The sequence below is a fragment of the Chiloscyllium punctatum genome, chromosome 9 (assembly GCF_047496795.1).
Source record: "Chiloscyllium punctatum isolate Juve2018m chromosome 9, sChiPun1.3, whole genome shotgun sequence".
In the NCBI taxonomy this organism is placed as follows: domain Eukaryota; kingdom Metazoa; phylum Chordata; class Chondrichthyes; order Orectolobiformes; family Hemiscylliidae; genus Chiloscyllium; species Chiloscyllium punctatum.
In genome coordinates this window covers 112,559,586-112,579,338 of record NC_092747.1, presented here as the reverse complement: position 1 = coordinate 112,579,338, position 19,753 = coordinate 112,559,586, and the positions used below count along the sequence as shown (strand labels likewise).

The following is a 19,753-nucleotide window of genomic DNA, read 5'->3' as shown; positions in this document are numbered from 1 at the left end:
TTGGAGATGTATTGGAGTTGTAGTGGTATTTGAGTTGATGTAGTTGTATTGCAGGTGATGTAATTGTATTGGAGTTGTATTGTAGGTGATGTAGTTGTTTTGGAGATGTATTGGAGTTGTAGTTGTATTGGAGTTGTATTGTAGTAGATGTAGTTGTATTGGAGTTGATGTAGCGGTGTTGTAGGTGATGTAGTTGTTTTGGAGTTGTATTGGAGTTGTAGTTGTATTGGAGTTGTATTGTAGGTGATGTAATTGTATTGTAGTAGATGTAGTTGTATTGGAGTTGTATTGTAGGTGATGTAGTTGTATTGGAGTTGTATTGGAGTTGTTTTAGTTGTATTGGAGTTGTATTGTAGGTGTTGTAGTTGTTTTGGAGATGTATTGGAGTTGGAGTTGTATTGGAGATGTATTGTAGGTGATATAATTGTATTGGAGATGTATTGTAGGTGATGTAATTGTATTGGAGTTGTATTGGAGTTGTATTGGAGTTGTTGTAGTTGTATTGGAGATGTATCGTAGGTGATGTAGTTGTATTGGAGTTGTATTATAGGTGTTGTAGTTGTTTTGGAGATGTATTGGAGTTGTAGTTGTATTGGAGTTGATGTAATTGTATTGGAGTTGTATTGGAGTTGTTGTAGTTGTATTGGAGATGTATCGTAGGTGATGTAGTTGTATTGGAGTTGTATTGTAGGTGTTGTAGTTGTTTTGGAGATGTATTGGAGTTGTAGTTGTATTGGAGTTGTAGTGAAGGTGATGTAATTGTATTGTAGTAGATGTAGTTGTATTGTAGGTGATGTAGTTGTACTGGAGTAGATGTAGTTGTATTGTAGGTGATGTAGTTGTTTTGGAGTTGTTGTAGTTGGATTGAAGTTGATGTAGTTGTATTGTAGTTGCATTGTAGTTGATGTGGTTGTATTGTAGGTGATGTAGTTTTAGGCGATGTAGTTGTTTGGGAGTTGTATTGGAGATGATGTTGTTTTTTTGTAGATGTAGTTGTATTGGAGTTGTATTGTAGGTGATGCAATTGTATTGGAGATGTATTGTAGGTGATGTAATTGTATTGGAGATGTATAGTAGGTGTTGTAGTTGTTTTGGAGATGTATTGGAGTTGTTGTAGTTGTATTGGAGATGTATTGTAGGTGATGTAGTTGTATTGTAGGTGTTGTAGTTGTTTTGGAGATGTATTGGAGTTGTAGATGTATTGGAGTTGTATTGTAGGTGATGTAATTGCATTGTAGTAGATGTAGTTGCGTTGTAGGTGATGTAGTTGTATTGTAGTAGATGTAGTTGTATTGTAGGTGATGTAGTTGTTTTGGAGTTGTTGTAGTTGGATTGAAGTTGATGTAGTTGTATTGTAGTTGCATTGTAGTTGATGTGGTTGTATTGTAGGTGATGTAGTTGTAGGTGATGTAGTTGTTTTGGAGTTGTATTGGAGTTGATGCTGTATTATAGTAGATGTAGTTGTATTGGAGTTGTATTGTAGGTGATGTAGTTGTATTGGAGTTGTATTGTAGGTGATGTAATTGTACTGTAGTAGATGTAGTTGTATTGTAGATGAGGTAGTTGTTTTGGAGTTGTATTGTAGGTGATGTAGTTGTATTGGAGTTGTATTGTAGGTGATATAATTGTATTGGAGAAGTATTGTAGGTGATGAAATTATATTGGAGTTGTATTGTAGGTGATGTAATTGTATTGGAGTTGTATTGGAGTTGTTTTAGTTGTTCTGGAGTTGTATTGTAGGTGATGTAGTTGTTTTGGAGTTATTGTAGTTGGATTGAAGTTGATGTAGTTGTATTGTAGTTGCATTGTAGTTGATGTGGTTGTATTGTAGGTGATGTAGTTTTAGGCGATGTAGTTGTTTGGGAGTTGTATTGGAGTTGATGTTGTTTTTTTGTAGATGTAGTTGTATTGGAGTTGTATTGTAGGTGATGCAATTGTATTGGAGATGTATTGTAGGTGATGTAATTGTATTGGAGATGTATAGTAGGTGTTGTAGTTGTTTTGGAGATGTATTGGAGTTGTTGTAGTTGTATTGGAGATGTATTGTAGGTGATGTAGTTGTATTGTAGGTGTTGTAGTTGTTTTGGAGATGTATTGGAGTTGTAGATGTATTGGAGTTGTATTGTAGGTGATGTAGTTGTATTGGAGTTGTATTGTAGGTGATATAATTGTATTGGAGAAGTATTGTAGGTGATGAAATTATATTGGAGTTGTATTGTAGGTGATGTAATTGTATTGGAGTTGTATTGGAGTTGTTTTAGTTGTTCTGGAGTTGTATTGTAGGTGATGTAATTGTATTGGAGTTGTATTGGAGTTGTTTTAGTTGTATTGGAGTTGTATTGTAGGTGTTGTAGTTGTTTTGGAGATGTATTGGAGTTGTAGTTGTATTGGAGATGTATTGTACATGATGTAGTTGTATTGTAGTAGATGTAGTTGTATTGTAGATGATGTAGTTGTTTTGGAGTTGTATTGTAGGTGATATAATTGTATTGGAGATGTATTGTAGGTGATGTAGTTGTATTGGAGTTGTATTGTAGGTGATGTAGTTGTATTGGAGATGTATTGTAGGTGTTGTAATTGTTTTGGAGATGTATTGTAGGTGTTGTTTTGGAGTTGTATTGGAGTTGTAGTTGTATTGGAGATGCATGGTAGATGATGTAGTTGTTTTGGAATTATTGTAGTTGTATTGGAGATGTATTGTAGGTGGTGTAGTTGTATTGGAGTTGTAATGTAGGTGATGTAGTTGTATTGGAGTTGTAGTTATATTGGAGTTGTATTGTAGGTGATGTAGTTGTTTTGGAGATGTATTGTAGGTGATGTAGTTATATTGGAGATGTATTGTAGGTCATGTAGTTGTATTGGAGATTTATTGTAGGTGATGTAGTTGTATTGGAGTTGTATTGTAGGTGATGTAGTTGTTTTGGAGATGTATTGTAGGTGATGTAGTTGTATTGGAGTTGTATTGTAGGTGATGTAGTTATATTGGAGATGTATTGTAGGTGATGTAGTTATATTGGAGATGTATTGTAGGTGATGTAGTTGTTTTGGAGATGTATTGTAGGTGATGTAGTTGTATTGGAGTTGTATTGTAGGTGATGTAGTTGTATTGGAGATGTATTGTAGATGATGTAGTTGTTTTGGAGATGTTTTGCAGGTGAAGTAATTCGGGCTGCAGTGTTGGAGGGAGAAGCTGCTGAGGGCGGGGTGAGATGCTCCGCCTCATGCTGGTCTATAAGAGGGAGCTGGAGCCCCGGCAGCGGCGCTGCTTCACTGTGTCACCCGCCGGCGGTGCACCCACACACTGAGGGAGACACACAGAGAGAGACAGACAGACAGACGGAGGGGAGGGGAGGGGAGGGATGGAGAAGCCGCAGTTGTGCCTCGTTGTCCTCGTTGTCCTCGCCGCTTGCTGGCCGGCCGTGTCGCCCTTACCCAACGGAGCCCCCCTGAGCAGCTGCGGGAGCATGGCCCCCAAACACCTCGGGGCGACCCCTCAGACAGGACCACCCCCCTACTCCATCATGATCAAAAATTACACCGACAAAGTGGAAGGTAAGTCAGGGGGACCGCGGAGTCTGCAGCTCACCACTTAACACTAACTCTCTGGTTGGTGTTGCCAACACCGCACCCCTTTCTTTTCTGACTTTTTTACTCCTGTCACTAACTTCTGATGTTCATTTTTTTAATGTTATTTTTTTATTATTAAAAAGGAACAGAAGATTATCCGGAAAGAGTGGGATTTTGTGTAAGATTCAGACCAGTGCACACAGCCACCCCAAACACAACTGGGGAGTGGACAACTGGGCAGAAACAGGAATGTGCAAGGATTGGGGTTGACCCACCAGACTCTGCAGGAAGGTTGAGAGGGAGTTTAACCCTGTGACCTCCAAACAGGTGCAGAAATTACCAGTTATTTTAAAAAAAGTTACAATCTGGAGAGAGAGAGAGAGAGAGATAAGGAGGGAGCCCAGATGTGAAGCTAAAGACCTGCAGACCTGGGTGTTCAGTCAAATTACCAAAGGATTGGTCCCAGATGGAGACTCACTGTGAGCGCCCAATGCCTAGGGAATGTCGGGAGGACTGCCTGAAGCCAACAGCAGATAGCTGTGACTGGAGTGGTAAAGGTTGTGCTAGAGGACCGTTTTCAGAGGGGAGTTGTATCATGAGTGACCGATTGGTAAGACACAACAATGAGATTGCCCAGCGGAAGGAATTAGCCACCTCACAATAACCCCATCAAAGGTTTCAGCCATTCACACCCCAATCTGTCTTGGGGGTGTGGGGGGTGGGGGGGGGGGGGGAGGGGTGAGGTTTAGCACATTTTGCTAGCCTGGGATTCAAATGCTTTTGAGTTCAGCCACGTGGCTTACCATATATCTCTCTTTTAACCTAATATCTAACCTCCACTAAAGAAAAACCCAAAGAACTGCAGATGCTGGAAATCAGAACCACCCTACTTAGTTCTGAAGAAGGGTTACTGGACCCCTGAAATGTTAATTCTGCTTTTTCTCCACAGATCCAGCAATTTCTTACCTCCACTTACTAACCTTTTGTCTCCTCTGTCAGGTTAAAGCGCTGGCTGGGGGTTGGGATTTTGGGGTAATATTCGGGATAGTGGGTTTATGATTTTAAGAGTTTGTATCATTGCCACTCCTCAAATTTTGTAAAATAATTTTTGTGAGTAATAAATTGTTATTTTTGTGAGTAATAAATTGTTATTTCTGTTTTAAGAAAGACCTCTTACACCATTTGTTTTATGATAAAGTGAAGCTCAGGGTTCGGGGGGGGGGGGTAGCTGGTTAGTAAATTGAGGGACAGGTCATTTGGGAGGATATATTAAAATAAGGTTCAGAAAATTTTCAAACTCTGCCTCCCATATCAAGGATGTTGTGAAACTTGAAATGATTCATAAAATATTTACCAGAATGGTGCCCAGGTTTGAGCTGATGGGAGAGGCTGAACAGGCTGGGTCTGTTTTCCCTGGAGCGTTGGAGGCTGAGGGGTAACCTCATAGAGGTTTACAAAATCATGAGGGACATGGATAGGATAAATAGACAAAGTATTTTCCCTGGGGTGGGGGGAGTCCAGAACTAGGTTTAGGGTGAGAAGGGAAAGATTTAAAGGCGACTAAAGGGCAATGTTTTCACACAGAGGGTGGTGCGTGTGTAAAATGAGGAAGTAGTGGAGGCTGATACAATAACAACATTTAAAAGACATCCTGGATGGGTATATGAATAGGAAGGGTTTAGATGGATATGAGCCAAGTGCTGGCAAATGGGACTAGATTAATTTAGGATATCTGGTCGACATCAACGAGTTGGACCAAAGGGTCTGTTTCTATGGTGAACATCTCTAACGTGCTATGGACCGCAGTTCTCCACATTTTGTTTGCTGTGTACTTAATTCAGTATCTTGACATTAGTGACTGGGGGGAGTCTATTAGTTGGTTACTCATCTAGCATGTATGACTGGGAGAAAGTGACTATGCTGGGGTTAGAGTCAAAAAGTGGGGCACTGGAAAAACACAGATTTCCTGATGAAGGGCTTATGCCTGAAATGTCGACTCTCCTGGTCCTCGGATGCTGCCTGACCCACTGTACTTTTCCAGCTCCAAGGGGTTTGACTCTAGTATGTGTAACTGGTCTGGGAAAAGTGGCGCTATGTGGTTTGCGAGATAGCTGGAGATGTGATATCGTGCACAGTGGAGGGTTAATTACAATGCAAATGATAAATTCCTGGGGTACAAGGGAGTTGGTAATTTGATTGAAAAATATATGCAGATGCTTCTATCTAAGAAAGACATGTACCTGCTGTGTGCGGTTTATGCCTTTTTTAATTTAAAGGGTTTTGGTGGGTAATTAATGTACAGGAAACTGTTTCTTTTGGGAGGAAAGTTGAAAGCAGAAGACATGGATTTAAGATAACTCACAAAAGAATCAGTGGCTAAGATGAGATGATTTGTCTTTTCATTCAGTGAGTTTGCACCCGCAATCTGCTTCATGGAAGGGCAGGGGAAGCAGTTTGTTTTCAAAATGAATGTGATAAATATTTGAAGAGGAAGTACTTGCAAAAGAGAAGGAGGTGGATGGGACACATTTGTTTAATTCTTTTGAAGAGCCGGCACAGGCAAATGGGCTGAATTACCTCCAGTGTTGCATGATTCAGTGACGCTGATCATTAACAGGTTTCACAAGTGCAGCAGGTTGGTAGTCAATGTTAATTTTGTTTCCTCCATTTAGTCAGTTCACCTGACGCACATCTTTGCTAAATTTTGGTCACTTGCATGATGGGTTTCTAGCAAGCCAGTAAATCCATACAAAGCTGATGGACTGCTGGTAGTAAGTTATAAAGTACATACATTTTAAAAAACATTTCCTTTTTCAGTGACAGTAATGGGCACATCCTACACTGGCATCCTACTGGAAGCACGTTATCCAAATCAAACGGATGCAATTGGCTCATGGGCACAACCACCAACTAATACGAAGAAAATAGCGGTATGTGCAATTTGTTTTACTTGTATTAACACTGCATCTATAGTCACTTAATTATGGTCAGAGCATTTTAAAGATAATCAAAAAAGCATTTTTGGTTTTGCTACAGATTATTTGCTACATTAGTGTTTTCATATCATCTCTTGGAGAGTAATGTGAAGCACGAGAATGATCTGTTTAACATTCTGATAGGCACACCAACTTTGTAAAAGGATATAATTTCATCATAAGCTTTTCAGAGAAGGTTCCCTCAACTTGCTCCGAGGATGAAGGGGCTTACCTTATGAAAAGGTTGGTTACCTTTGGAAGACTGTACAGTAATCTTATTGAAATATTTTAAGATCCTGAGGGGATGTGATGGGGTTGATGATCGGAGGATGTTTCTACTTTCTAAGGGCAGACTAAAACTAAAGCAAAGATTTTAAGAATAAGAGGTCTTTTTAAGATGAAAATGAGATTTCTTTTTCTTTGAGGGTCCTTAGTCTATGGAATTCTCTGTTCAACAAGGCACCGAGGCTGGGTTATTGAATTCATTCAAGGCAGAGTTCACTCGGTCAGCAAAAGGGGGAAAGCAGAGAAAAATTGGAGTTGAGACCACAATAGATCAGCCATGGTCTTGTTAAATGGCAGATCATCAGAAGTCCTATGTTACAGAGTCCTAGAGTCATACAGCACAGAAACAAACCCTTCGGTCCAACCAGTCCATACCAAACATAATCCCAAATTAAACTAGTCCCACCTTCCTGCTCCTGGCCCATATCCCTCCAAAACTTTTCTATTTACACACTTATCCAAATATATTTTAAACATTGTAATTGTACCACACCCACCACTTTCTCAGGAAGTTCATCCGTTCCACAGGCAAACCACCCTCTGTGTAAAAAAATTGCCCCCATGTCTTTTTAAATCTCTTTCCTCTCACCTTAAAAATGTGTCCCCTTGTCTCAAAATCCCCCATCCTAGGGAAAGGAAAACTGCCATTAACTCCATCTATACCCTTCATTATTTTATAAACTTCTATAAGGTCGCTTCTCAACCTCCTGCACTCCAGGAGGGTCACTCCTACAGAGCAGGAAGGTGTTAATGGGCTCCTTTAATCAACATAAGAGGGAATGGTGGGGAGAGAGGACAGGGCTATTGGTGTCAAGATCCGTTGGACATGGATATCTCGCAGGACCATCACCTAGAATTCCCAACTGAAGCTCCAGAATCAGCTTCAAATTCATCCTAAAATCCCTGAACTTTATGGCATTGTGAAACTTGCTCATCGCACTCATAACCAAAGATATTCTCTTATTAACTTGTTTGGAAATGTTATGATTCACCTCTGGACTTGAATCCAGTCCTCGTGAACGTAGGGACACTGCAACAAGAGTCTGCTAAACCACATTAATTAACCCCACTTGACAATGAGATGTTTATTATTGACTGCCAATCAACCTTTCGACCAAGAAAGAGGAACATTTGCTACCTAATTGCTTCTTTGAGTCAGAGATATACAGCACAGAAACAGACACATCGATCCAACTCGTCCATGCCGACGTAACATCCCAACCTAATCTAGTCCCACTTGCTAGCACCCAACCCACAGTCAAACCCTTCCTGTTCATATACCCATCCAGATGCCTTTTAAATGTTGCAATTGACTTAAGAGATTTTAAAAGATATAATTTTACCTTTTCTGTTTTTCTTTGTTCTGTTTTTTTCTCACTCTCATTTTCAAACCTCTCTTTCTGTTCTTACCTTTGTGTACCCATTTTCATTGTAACGTGCCCTCAATTCTTAAAACGTATTGGGCAAAGTGATAGGTGGTTATCTCCTTGAAAAGGGATTGCGTGTCCCCGCGAATCACAGAAAGCTAACATGTCATTAGGGAGGGAATAATATCTGACCATTACTTCAAGTGTTTTGAAATATACAAATGTATAAGTTTTAAGTTAAAAATCACACAACACCAGGCTATAGTCCAACAGGTTTAATTGGAAGTACTAGCTTTCAGAGCGCTGCTCCTTCATCAGGTGGTTGTGGGTTTTAGTGCAATTCCACAGCACTTTGATGAGATTGTACCCAGAATATTGTTTTTTTGCTTAGTTAAGGAAGGCTTTATTTGCTTCAGGGCACAAGTGTTCACTAGATTGGTTGATTGAGTAATGTTTGGGATAAAAGCGATGCCTTATGAGAGATTTGAGTAGAACAGGGATTGATTTCTGGAGTTTAGAAGAATAAGGAACGTTTAACAACTTTTAGAGAGCTTGACAGGCTAACTGTTGCAAAGCTTTCTTTCCATGGCAAGAGGGTCTGGGAAATGGGACATAACTTCATGCTGCAGAGTCAACTATTTAGAAATAAATGAGGAATTGTTTTTCTGTCAAAGGTTTGTGAATTTTTGGAATTCTCCAGTACAGAGACTTGTGGATGCTCACTTACTGATCACATTAAAAGCCAAGATAGAATGAAAAAAAATCGAAGGCATTTGATAAATATGAGGTTGCTGTTCAAAAGTGGGGTTGATCTAAATGTTCAGCCATGATCATCTCGAATGTTTAAGCAGCCACGAAGATCCAAATGGCCTCCCATTCCTGTTTGTGATCTTATGGTTCAAACGTTGATTAAGTTCACAGATACCCCGTTATAGATTTACACTTCCACCAAGGTTCAGGACAAGTGTTTTTGAATTCAAAGGTGAGGAATAGTGGTGTAACAGATCTGACTGGAAGAAACCACAGCTCAGCAAGTTAATACCTGTGGTAATCCTTTGCATTAACCCCTTATTTTACCTTTATCACAGTGTTTCAACAAGATGGATAGTGCAATTACTCATTCAAACACTCATATGAAAACCAACGTCACTTACACCTGGATTTCACCTTGTTCAAAGAATGATACTATTATATTTCTGTAAGTATTTGCTGTTGGTTTAACCTGAAGTATCAAGTTCTGAAATAAACTGACTTTCGGTAGCTGTTTGATTTTGGGATCAATTTAATTGGATTAATTCTGGCCTGTTTTTTGATTTTTGACAAGAGTTAACAAGTTGAATAAATTATCAAAAAGGACATAATCTGTCCAGCAGAGTTTATCATGCAAAACACTGGAAAGATGATTTTGATACAGTCACTGTTGAGTGGATCTTCATTGTCCAGTGAATAGTGATGCTGTGGAATTTCTTGCATACTGTGAGATGCATTGCTTTGAGCAGATGTTTAAACACTTCTTGGGCTGAATAGCAGACAGCAAAGATATGTAGATTATCAGAACCACTTGATCCCTGTGATCTCTTAGACTGATTTCAGTTGCCAGGAGGTCATGCTGTCTAGCTTTCCCTTACTTGGTCCATGATAAGCTATGGGGCCAACTTTGGTATTTTAGCCTATCTTTTCTTGCAGTTCAATTTCTTTTGTTTGATATTTAAGCCAATGATCGCTTTCTATTACAGAGCAACTGTTGCCAAAAGCAAAGCGGTTTATTGGGTAAAACTGGCTTCTGATCCTGTCCGTAAGTAATCATTAGTGGTTCACATCCTTTTATCCTTCAGCAGAACTGAGTGAAATCAAATCTATCAGCTGAGAGTGCTTGTACTGGAACAATTAAATCATCTTACTCAATGTATTATAATCTACCAGGTGTGAAAGGACATTGAAAGATTAATGAAATAACTGATCATCTGAATAATCTGTGTCTAACTGTACTGGACTACCTCTTTACAAGAATATTTAAGAATATGGAACCATGTCTAGCTTTAAGATGCCTGATCCAGTCACAACCCTTTTTTGGGGAGGAGTTAAAAATTCACCTCATCCACCAGCTGTGGCTCTGACTTGGCTAAACACCTGTTTCTTCCAATTTCTGTGTTTTTGTTTCAGATTCTCTGATAGTCCATTCTTTAAAAATTACTACTTACAATGTTCTGTTTTCATCTTATTAGAGTCAAAGAGTCATAGAAATGTACAGCATGGAAACAGATCCTTCAGTCCAACCCGTCCATGCTGACCAGATATCCCAACCCAATCTAGTCCCACCTGCCAGCACCGGGCCCATATCCCTCCAAACCCTTCCTATTCATATACCCATCCGAATGCCTCTTAAATATTGCGATTATACCAGCCTCCACCACTTCCTCTGGCAGCTCATTCCATACATGTACCGCCCTCTGTGTGAAAAAGTTACCCCTTAGGTCTCTTTTATATCTTTCCCCTCTCACCCTAAACCTATGCCCCTCTAGTTCTGGACTCCCCCATCCCAGGGAAACTACTTTGTCTATTTATCTTATCCATGCCCCTCATAATTTTGTAAACGTCTATAAGGTCACCCCTCAGCCTCCAATGCTCCAGGGAAAACAGCCCCAGTCTATTCAGCCTCTCCCTCTAGCTCAAACCCCCCTACCCTGGCAACATCCTTGTAAATCTTTTCTGAACCCTTTCAAGTTTCACAACATCTCTGCGAACCCACAACTGCATTTAAAGTGTATAATCCAGTTGTAACTCTTTTCCAAATCTTTGCTATAGAAACATATATTTGGATAAATCTTAAATTACTCAGAGTGTTATTCCATATGAACAGATATTCAGAGTTGTCAGCACAATCCCTAACGATGCCCAAGGAGCCTATAAAGCTTTGTGATTTTTTTTCTAATTAATAAACTGAGATTGCTTACATTTTCTTATTGTGATCTTTACAATGGAGGGTAGTATTTTCACTTCAGGTCATAATTAATGTTGAACTCCAGAGATTTGAACACATGCTGACCCTCTGTTGCAGCACAGTGGCACTGTTACAAACTAGGTGTGTTCCCTTCTGGAACATTAAACAGAAACCTCATCTCTCTCAAGTTTTTTTTTATTTGTCCAGAAAAGGTGGGAATTTCTGGCTAGGCCAACATTTATTCCTCATATCTAATTGCTGTTAAGGTGGTGGAAATCTATTCAGTGCAGTCTGTATTGTGCAGGTACAGCAAACCTTGTTTTAATTGGCATCTTCTGAACTGGCACTCTTGACAAACCAACACAAATTATATACCTGAAATACTGGAGCTTTACTGTATTATTGCAGTCTCTGAGTAGTCAGTTGAGCGTGTGAGTGAGAAGGCTCCCTGCTGGTAAGGTTTAATTAAGGCAAAGTTGCATTATTATTTAATTGATTTATGCTGCAAATAAAGTATAACAGTGAGGTGTATACTCGCTGCTTTACCTCGTGTGTGTTTTTACTTTGATTATGTGAACCCCTTGATCAACCAGATTATTTGATCATTCGCCCGCTCCTGGTTCCCTACATGCCAGTTAATAAAAAGTTTGCTGTATACTGTATTCACAATGCTGTTAGGAAGGCCTGATGTTAATCCAGGGACAGTGAAGGAACAGTGATGCTTTTCCAAGTCAGGAAGTTGTATGGCTTGGAGGGAACTTGGTGTTCCTTTGTATCTACTGCCCTCATCATTGCTGAATTGCATCTTACACTTAAAATACAAATGTATCGTTGAAGTGACTAAATGTTTACAGTAATTGCTAAAGATCCTGCAAGCTGCTGTATTTGAACATTGGTTCTTTATAATATGAAGAATGAGGCACCCCCACATTAGTAGAGAGAAAAATAGTTGCTATCATAATTTTTAAAAAAATTAATGGTCTTGTTTTTATTTATAGGTGTAACATGTTCTGGTTCTGCGATAAACCTCCATGGATTTGCTGCCCTTGTCGTGCTCATAATTTCAGCGGTAGCTGTGCTCTAAGCAGCAACATCACGTTCTGTAAACTTCATTTGAGTTTTGTATTGTTGTTGTTTAAAATTGGATTGCATTCTGCAAACAATTACATACATAAAGGCCAATTGTCAAATCAGTTCTCAGGCATCAACGTTTGACCCCATTTCTACTGAGAGTTGATGGTGTAGAAATTATCAGCTCAATGACTGAGTTGTGGATTTGTGGGTGCAGTGGAGGACTTCAATGAGGTCATAGTAATTTGCAAGCAGATGAAGTTGACTGCTTATTTAAAAAAAAGGTATTCTGCTCTATTTTGACTCTGTGTTAATGGAATGCACTGGAGAATGTTGTACTACAAGAAACTAGCAAACAGAATTAAACTTATCACTCAGGTTTCAATGAGAAGAAGTTTTAAAGATTGTTTTCATACATCTCTTACTGTTAATTGTGCAATTTTTAAGAAAATATATAGGGTTTTTTAAATTCAATATGATTGCCTTTATAGTAGGAAGAAAATATAGTCTGGGGTTATTTCAACATACTTGCTTGAATGTTTTTTTTTAAATCTTCATTAGAGAATTTTGATCAGCTATCTAAATCAGCTTTCACATTTGCTCTGATTTGAAACACCAGCACTGATCAGAAGGTCCAGTCCTTGGTAAAGTATTTTAATTGGCGTTAAGTTAGTGTATTCACTGCCTGCAAATTGGGATAAAAATATACAACTTTACTCATTTGCAGCTTTCAAGGGATTACATCAGAGTGTTGGGGAAGTTGGAGAGAATAGAATGGGAACAATCTAAAACAATAAGACCATATGAAATAAAACAATTAGTGGATAGAAACATGGAAATCAACTAAGAATATTAGATTCTTTTACAATTCCTACTTTGACTATCTGACCATATTTGACCATTTTTGGAATTAGAATATATTTTACATTATAGTCATTGCATCTATTTTGCAATAAAGGTTTTATGAAACAAATTTTAATTGCATTTTTTAAAGAGTTTTCAAGAAAATGTACAATCACAATCAAAGCAATATATTGATGAATCCAAGTTTGTTGTGTAAGGAGCAAACAATATCCTTTTGACTTTGTCTTTTGGAAGAGCTCTGTGGACATGTGTTTGTAATTGCATCTGTAATTGTTTTTGCAAAATCTCTTATCCTCATGTTATCCAGTTCTAAGATTACTGTACACGTGAACCAGCATCTACAATGTAAAGTGCTACAGGTTTCATTCACTAAGGTGACACATGTTGAAGCATCATCTGTGGTTACAAAAGAAAATTGGTTATAGCACTGAAGGAGGCTGTTCAGTTCGTCATGTAGGTTCCACCTCTAATGGAGGAATTCAGCTAATACCACATTACATTTTATCCCAGTAATCCTACAGATTCATCTTTTCCAGGTAATAATCCAGTTTTTCTTGAATGCGTCAATTGAATCTACCTCGACCAAAATCTCAGGTTGTGAACCAGATCCTAACAACTCTCTGTGTGGAAGTTTTTCTTCATGCTGACATTGCTTCTTCTGTCAATTTGAATAAATCTATTTCTTTTTCTGCTTGTTGTTCCCTCCAGCATAAGCGTGTCTACTCTCTCCAGCTGCCTCATGATTTTGAATCTGACAAGTCCTCTATAGTACCCTCAATCAAATTTCCCTTCAAAACTCCCCAAAGAATACAGACCCAACTTCTCCCGTGTATCTATGCAACTCAAATTCCGCATCCCTGGGCCCACACTTGTGGATTTTTTCTGTATTTTTTCCAATGCCATCACATCTGTCCTAACATGTGGCACTGAATACCAAGTGTAATCCTCAAGCTGAGGCTGAATCCATGTACCATAGAGGGCACTGTGCAGCACTCTGATTTACAAAATGTTTTTAATGATATATGCATTATCATTATCGTTAGCCTAAGTGTTGTTTGTTGCCTGAAAAGAACTTAAGCAAGATAGCCAGATATGAATTTGTCCTTAATTATTCCATGTTGGCTTTCATAAATTAACCACAAATTTCCTGTGGACTGAATCTTACATTTGTTTGACTGAAGTAAAAACAATCACACAACAGCAAGTTATGGTCCAACAGGTTTATTTGGAAGTACAAGCTCTCAGAGCACTGCTCCCTTCATCAGGTAGCTACTGGGGCAGCATTATAAGACACAGAATTTATAGCACAAGATCACAGTGTCAAGCAACTGAAATGATATTGAACAAAGGTAGGTAGCTGTTAAGTCTTTCATCTTTAAGAATGGGTTGCAGGTTTCGATTCATTAGTATGTAAATCCCAGAACTTCTTTCAAGTCACATTCCTGAGATAATTTAAGGTTTTGTAAAAAAAAGTGACATCTCAGCTCAGACAATGCATCAAAGGTGTGAGATTACAGTTTATGTATTCCAGTCTTACACACACCTGTACATGCACACACACTCTCATATGTGCAAACACACACACACAAGTCTATGGGGTGAATTTGTATTTGCAGAATTGTATTTGCAGATCATTCTATTTTGCTGAAAAAGTAGGCAATCTGCAGGCAGTCAATACATGTAACATTTTATAAATTCCTATTTGGAAATAGAACCAATCTAACTCAAGACTGGGATACAGGCAGATTCTAACCTCACACCTTTAATCCATTGTCTGAGCTGAAATGTCACTTTTATTCATAAAACCTTAAGTTATCATTTAAAGTGACTTAAAGAAGTTCTGGGATTTACATATTAGTGAATCTAAAACCTGCAACTTATTCTAAAAGATGAAAGACTTAACAGTAATCTAGGTTTGTTCAATGTACCGCATCAGTTGTATGACACTATGATCTTTTGCTATAAATTCTGTGTCCTATAATCCTGCCGGACTAGCTACCTGACGAAGGTACAGCGCTCTGAGAGCTTGTACTTCCAAATAAACCTGTTGGACTATAACCTGCTGTTGTGGAACTATTTTACTTTGTCCACCGAAGCCCAACACTGGCACCTCCACATCATTATTTTGGCTGTCAGTTCTGTCAATATTTTTTCTTTCACAGTGTTTCTTGTCGAAGGCCTGGCAAGATCAACTGACTAAATTTACCAAATCCACCTCAATAACAATCTGTCTTACTTCTATGGACATCCCTGACCAATTTTAGCCTCAACTTACCACGTGCCATTCCTGAAATAATTCACCACTGCTGGGATATCCTGGAATTCTTGGTGTTGATCTCACCTTCATAAACGCTTTGTTGAGCCATAAGACATAGGAGTGGAAGGAAGGCCATTCGGCCCATTGAGTCCACTCCATGGCTGATGGGCATTTCAACTCCACTTACCCGCATTCTCCCTGTAGCCCTTAATTCCTTGTGACATCAAGAATTTATCAATCTCTGCCTTGAAGCCATTTAGCGTCCCGGCCTCCACTGCACTCTGTGGCAATTAATTCCATAGGCCCACCACTCTCTGGCTGAAGAAATGTCTCCGCATTTCTGTTCTGAATTTACCCCCTCCAATTCTAAGGCTGTGTCCACAGGTCCTAGTCTCCTCGCCTAACGGAAACAATTTCTTAGTGTTCACCCTTTCCAAGCCATGTATTATCTTGTAAGTTTATATTAGATCTCCCCTTAACCTTCTAAACTCCAAAGAATACAATCCCAGGATCCTCAGCTGTTCCTCATATGTTAGACCTGCCATTCCAGGGATCATCCGTGTGAATCTCCGCTGGACACGGTCCAGTGCCAGTATGTCCTTCCTGAGGTGTGGGGACCAAAACTGGACACAGTACTCCAAATGGGGCCTAACCAGAGCTTTATAAAGGCTCAGTAGCACATCGCTGCTTTTATATTCCAACCCTCTTGAGATAAATGACAACATTGCATTCACTTTCTTAATCACGGATTCAACCTGCATGTTTACCTTTAGAGAATCCTCGACTAGCACTCCCAGATCCCTTTGTACTTTGGCTTTACGAATATTCTCACCGTTTAGAAAGTAGTCCATGCTTGTATTCTTTTTCTAAAGTGCAAGACCTCACATTTACTCACGTTGAATTTCATCAGCCATTTCTTGGACCACTCTCCCAAACTGTCTAGATCCTTCTGCAGCCTCCCCACTTCCTCAGTACTACCTGCCTGTCCACTTAACTTTGTATCATCGGCAAACTTCGCTAGAATGCCCCCAGTCCCTTCATCCAGATCATTAACATATAACGTGAACAGCTGTGGCCCCAACACTGAACCCTGTGGGACACCGCTTGTCACCGGCTGCCATTCCGAAAAAGAACCTTTTATCCCAACTCTCTGCCTTCTGTCAGACAGCCAATCCTCAATCCATGCCAGTAGCTCACCTTGAACACCATGGGCCCTCACCTTACTCAGCAGCCTCCCGTGTGGCACCTTATCAAAGGCCTTTTGGAAGTCTAGATAGACCACATCCACTGGGTTTCCCTGGTCTAACCTACTGGTCACCTCTTCAAAGAATTCTAACATGTTTGTCAGGCATGACCTCCCCTTACTAAATCCATGTTGACTTGTTCTAATCCGACCCTGCTCTTCCAAGAATTTAGAAACCTCATCCTTAACAATGGATTCTAGAATTTTACCAACAACCGAGGTTAGGCTAATTGGCCTATAATTTTCCATCTTTTGTCTTGATTCTTTCTTGAACAAAAGTTCAAGCCACCCTACAGTTTCTGACATTTGCCCCAGACATGGTCAACAAGGAAAAATAGTCACTTCACTTTGCAAGGCAAGTCCTGGTGCGTGGGCCGGAGCAGAGGCTGTGAGTCCTCCTCCTTAGGTACAGCAGTGAAGACCATAATTGCCAGACCATGCCGCCCCAGTTAAAGCAGGCTCTGCTGTCTGGAGGAACGTGAAGCAATGTAGGAAGAAGGTCGATGATCTCTGCCAGTACAAGAGCCACCATCTTCTCTCTGATACCTCAGACTCACTCTCTGCTACTGTACCCACACCCCATCAAGTCTCACCTCTATCAATCTCACCATTGTTTGCAATGTCTTCCCTCACTCATTGTCACCCACCCCCAACCCCTGTAATCAGTAACCCTGTATACCCTCTGCACTGCCACCCTGCTCAGGGCACCTTCACAAACAGTTAACAACTATGCCATCCACTTTCATCCCCCTGAATCTCTGCTACATGCTCATTCCATTTGGGAAGCAGCATCCAATATGATAGATGCGACAGGCTGCTTGGCATTCAGCTGTTCTCAGCGTCTGAAGACAGGATTCTGACTCTGACCACCCTGACCTGTGCCCCAGACCCTGGAATGGTATTGGAAATTGCCATTAATATATGAAGGGGGCAGCCAAGGCTCTATCCCTCAACATGACTGAGGTCTACACCAGCCATGATGGGGTTCATGGCTTAGTGTATGCACTAAAGAGAACAGTAAGGAGTACCTTGGTCAAACTGCGGAGGGGAAGAGAAGTGCAAATAGGTAAAGTAAGAATGCTGTGGGTAAGTGCTACATGAGCAAATGGCCCAGAGATGCAACCGGAGTCCTGATGAAGGGCTTTTGCCAAAACGTCGACTCTCCTGCTCCTCGGATGCTGCCTGACCTGCTGTGCTTTTCCAGCACCACTCTAATCTAGACTCTGATTGCCAGCATCTGCAATCCTCACTTTTGCCCCATAGAGATGCAACCTGGCCCAGTCCACGAGCTGTGTTTGTGTCCTTGCTGCAGATTACATTGAGAACGTGCTTCTGCAGCACAGGGTGAACTGGCAGCTGTCAGTGGATCAGAGATGTGCCGTGAGGGTTCTGAGAGGCTGGTACGTGTCAGATGCCAGTGTCCATGGACATGAGGTCCATGTGGGCCATGGTGTGCCCGGAGACATCACTGTCCAGTATCCACAAGGAGGACTCTTCGTGCAAGTAGCGAGCTGAAATCACCAGGAACTTGCTCTGACTGCTGCTTCCAGAGGACCCAGGTCTGACTTGCTGGGCAGGATTGGCATGTTAGCTGGGAGGCTGCAGGTTAATGAGGCAGGATGTGAGTAAGGTGGTTGGAAAGTTAGAGGCTCCCTGTGCCACCTACATGTTGCAGGGAGTTGCTCCTTGTGTTGAGATAGCCCTCACCTGACTTCTCACATAATTCTGCCACAATTTCTCACCATAGCCCCTGTTGCTCAGACCCCTACAAGATTCCATCTACTGTGCCTAGTGCTCTGAATCGTGGGGTAGTATTGTCCGTGCCACTCAGACTGGGACAATGACAGGGAACTCGGGAGAAAAAGCCATGATTGGAAAAAGTCTAAATCTTGATGTTGCAAACCAAGTTTTCCCTCTTAAGGTTTAATGGCAAGCTCTGAATCACTTTAATAACTGCCTACCTAATCTTCTGTGCTTTTGCATCTGATATCTAATCTTGTCTCATTTCTGTGCGGCTTGCAAATCGACTGTCCTCTTCGGAGACATTGGACAGTGATCGTTCCTGACTAGAAAGAGTGCTTACCTGGTGAGGCAGCTCACTCTTTACTTCTGCAAGGATCCACTTGCTGTCCCTTTGCCAACGTGTTCTTCAATGCTGCATAAGCCGCGCCCTCAACCCTTCACCCCTCTGAGGTTAGCATCAGTAAAGCACCTGCCTCACTCCATCTCAGGGTCACACCACCATCCCGTGCATCGACACACATTCAGGTTTTACTTCTTCTAGCTCTCTCACTTTGCAGCTCTTGGAGACTGCCAGCCCTGTGACTGGCATTGCATTTTCAGCCAGAGGTAAGGAAGGGTGAAAGGTTGTGGAGGATGTGGTGGGCGGGAGTGGTTGAATGGAGTTGCTGCTTGCAGTAGGTAGTCCATGAGCATCTGTGAGATTAGTGTTCAGTGGCAGAGTTAGAGGAGTGGCTGGTAAAAGAGAGAGAAGATGGTGACACATATCCTTATGGAGTGCAGATCATCACCGAGCATTCCCCTGCACTGCTATGTATTCAATCGGAGCCCAGAGATGACACACTGAGCTGAGCTACTACATGGGTCAAAGCCAGCTGTGTTTGTGTACCTTGACGTTCTGTAGTAGCCCATCAATTGGAAAGATGATCCTTCTCTATACCATCCCAATCGGTTGGACATCCAGGTGGAATGTGGGCATGTGTGAGAGTGAGTGTGTGTGTGCACACGAGTGAGTGTGTTATTTGGCGCTTGGGGTGGGTGGGGGACTAAAATTTCTCTATATGGACACCTTGTGCGGGATCTCTTTTAATATGGGGGCGTCTTTGCAAGTCAGCCAACACATGTTTCTTGACAGAAGTTAGATCCAGTTCCAGTGACAAAGAAACCTCAACAACTGGGATCTCCCTACTTCTGCAGCCTTCATCTGCCATTGATACCACATGGATATTTTCCTTCCGGGTCACCGTTTAGGACTTGTTTTGGATTATACTTTGTCTGGTTTCTCCCCACCGACTTTACTGTCCTGGGTGGCCCTGCAGGAATCGAGACCTCCTGACTGCATCAATGAAACTTTCAAGCGTCTCCACTACAGGCAGATAGAAATCCACAGAAAGTCATCTACTCTTCTCGAATTAGTGGTTAATGACTCTCACGTGAGTTTGG

General features: G+C 40.9%; 1 protein-coding gene across 1 annotated transcript; it reads left to right on the top strand.

Moving 5' to 3' along the window:
* The first annotated feature begins 3,266 nt into the window (after window positions 1-3,266).
* On the top strand, window positions 3,267-13,179 carry LOC140481610 (putative defense protein 3). The gene is made up of 5 exons (XM_072578085.1): window positions 3,267-3,552; window positions 6,385-6,497; window positions 9,283-9,392; window positions 9,931-9,989; window positions 12,134-13,179. Exons 1-5 carry the CDS (start codon window positions 3,360-3,362, stop codon window positions 12,217-12,219), a joined length of 561 nt encoding a protein of 186 aa, XP_072434186.1. The 5' UTR covers window positions 3,267-3,359; the 3' UTR covers window positions 12,220-13,179.
* The last annotated feature ends 6,574 nt before the right edge of the window (window positions 13,180-19,753 follow it).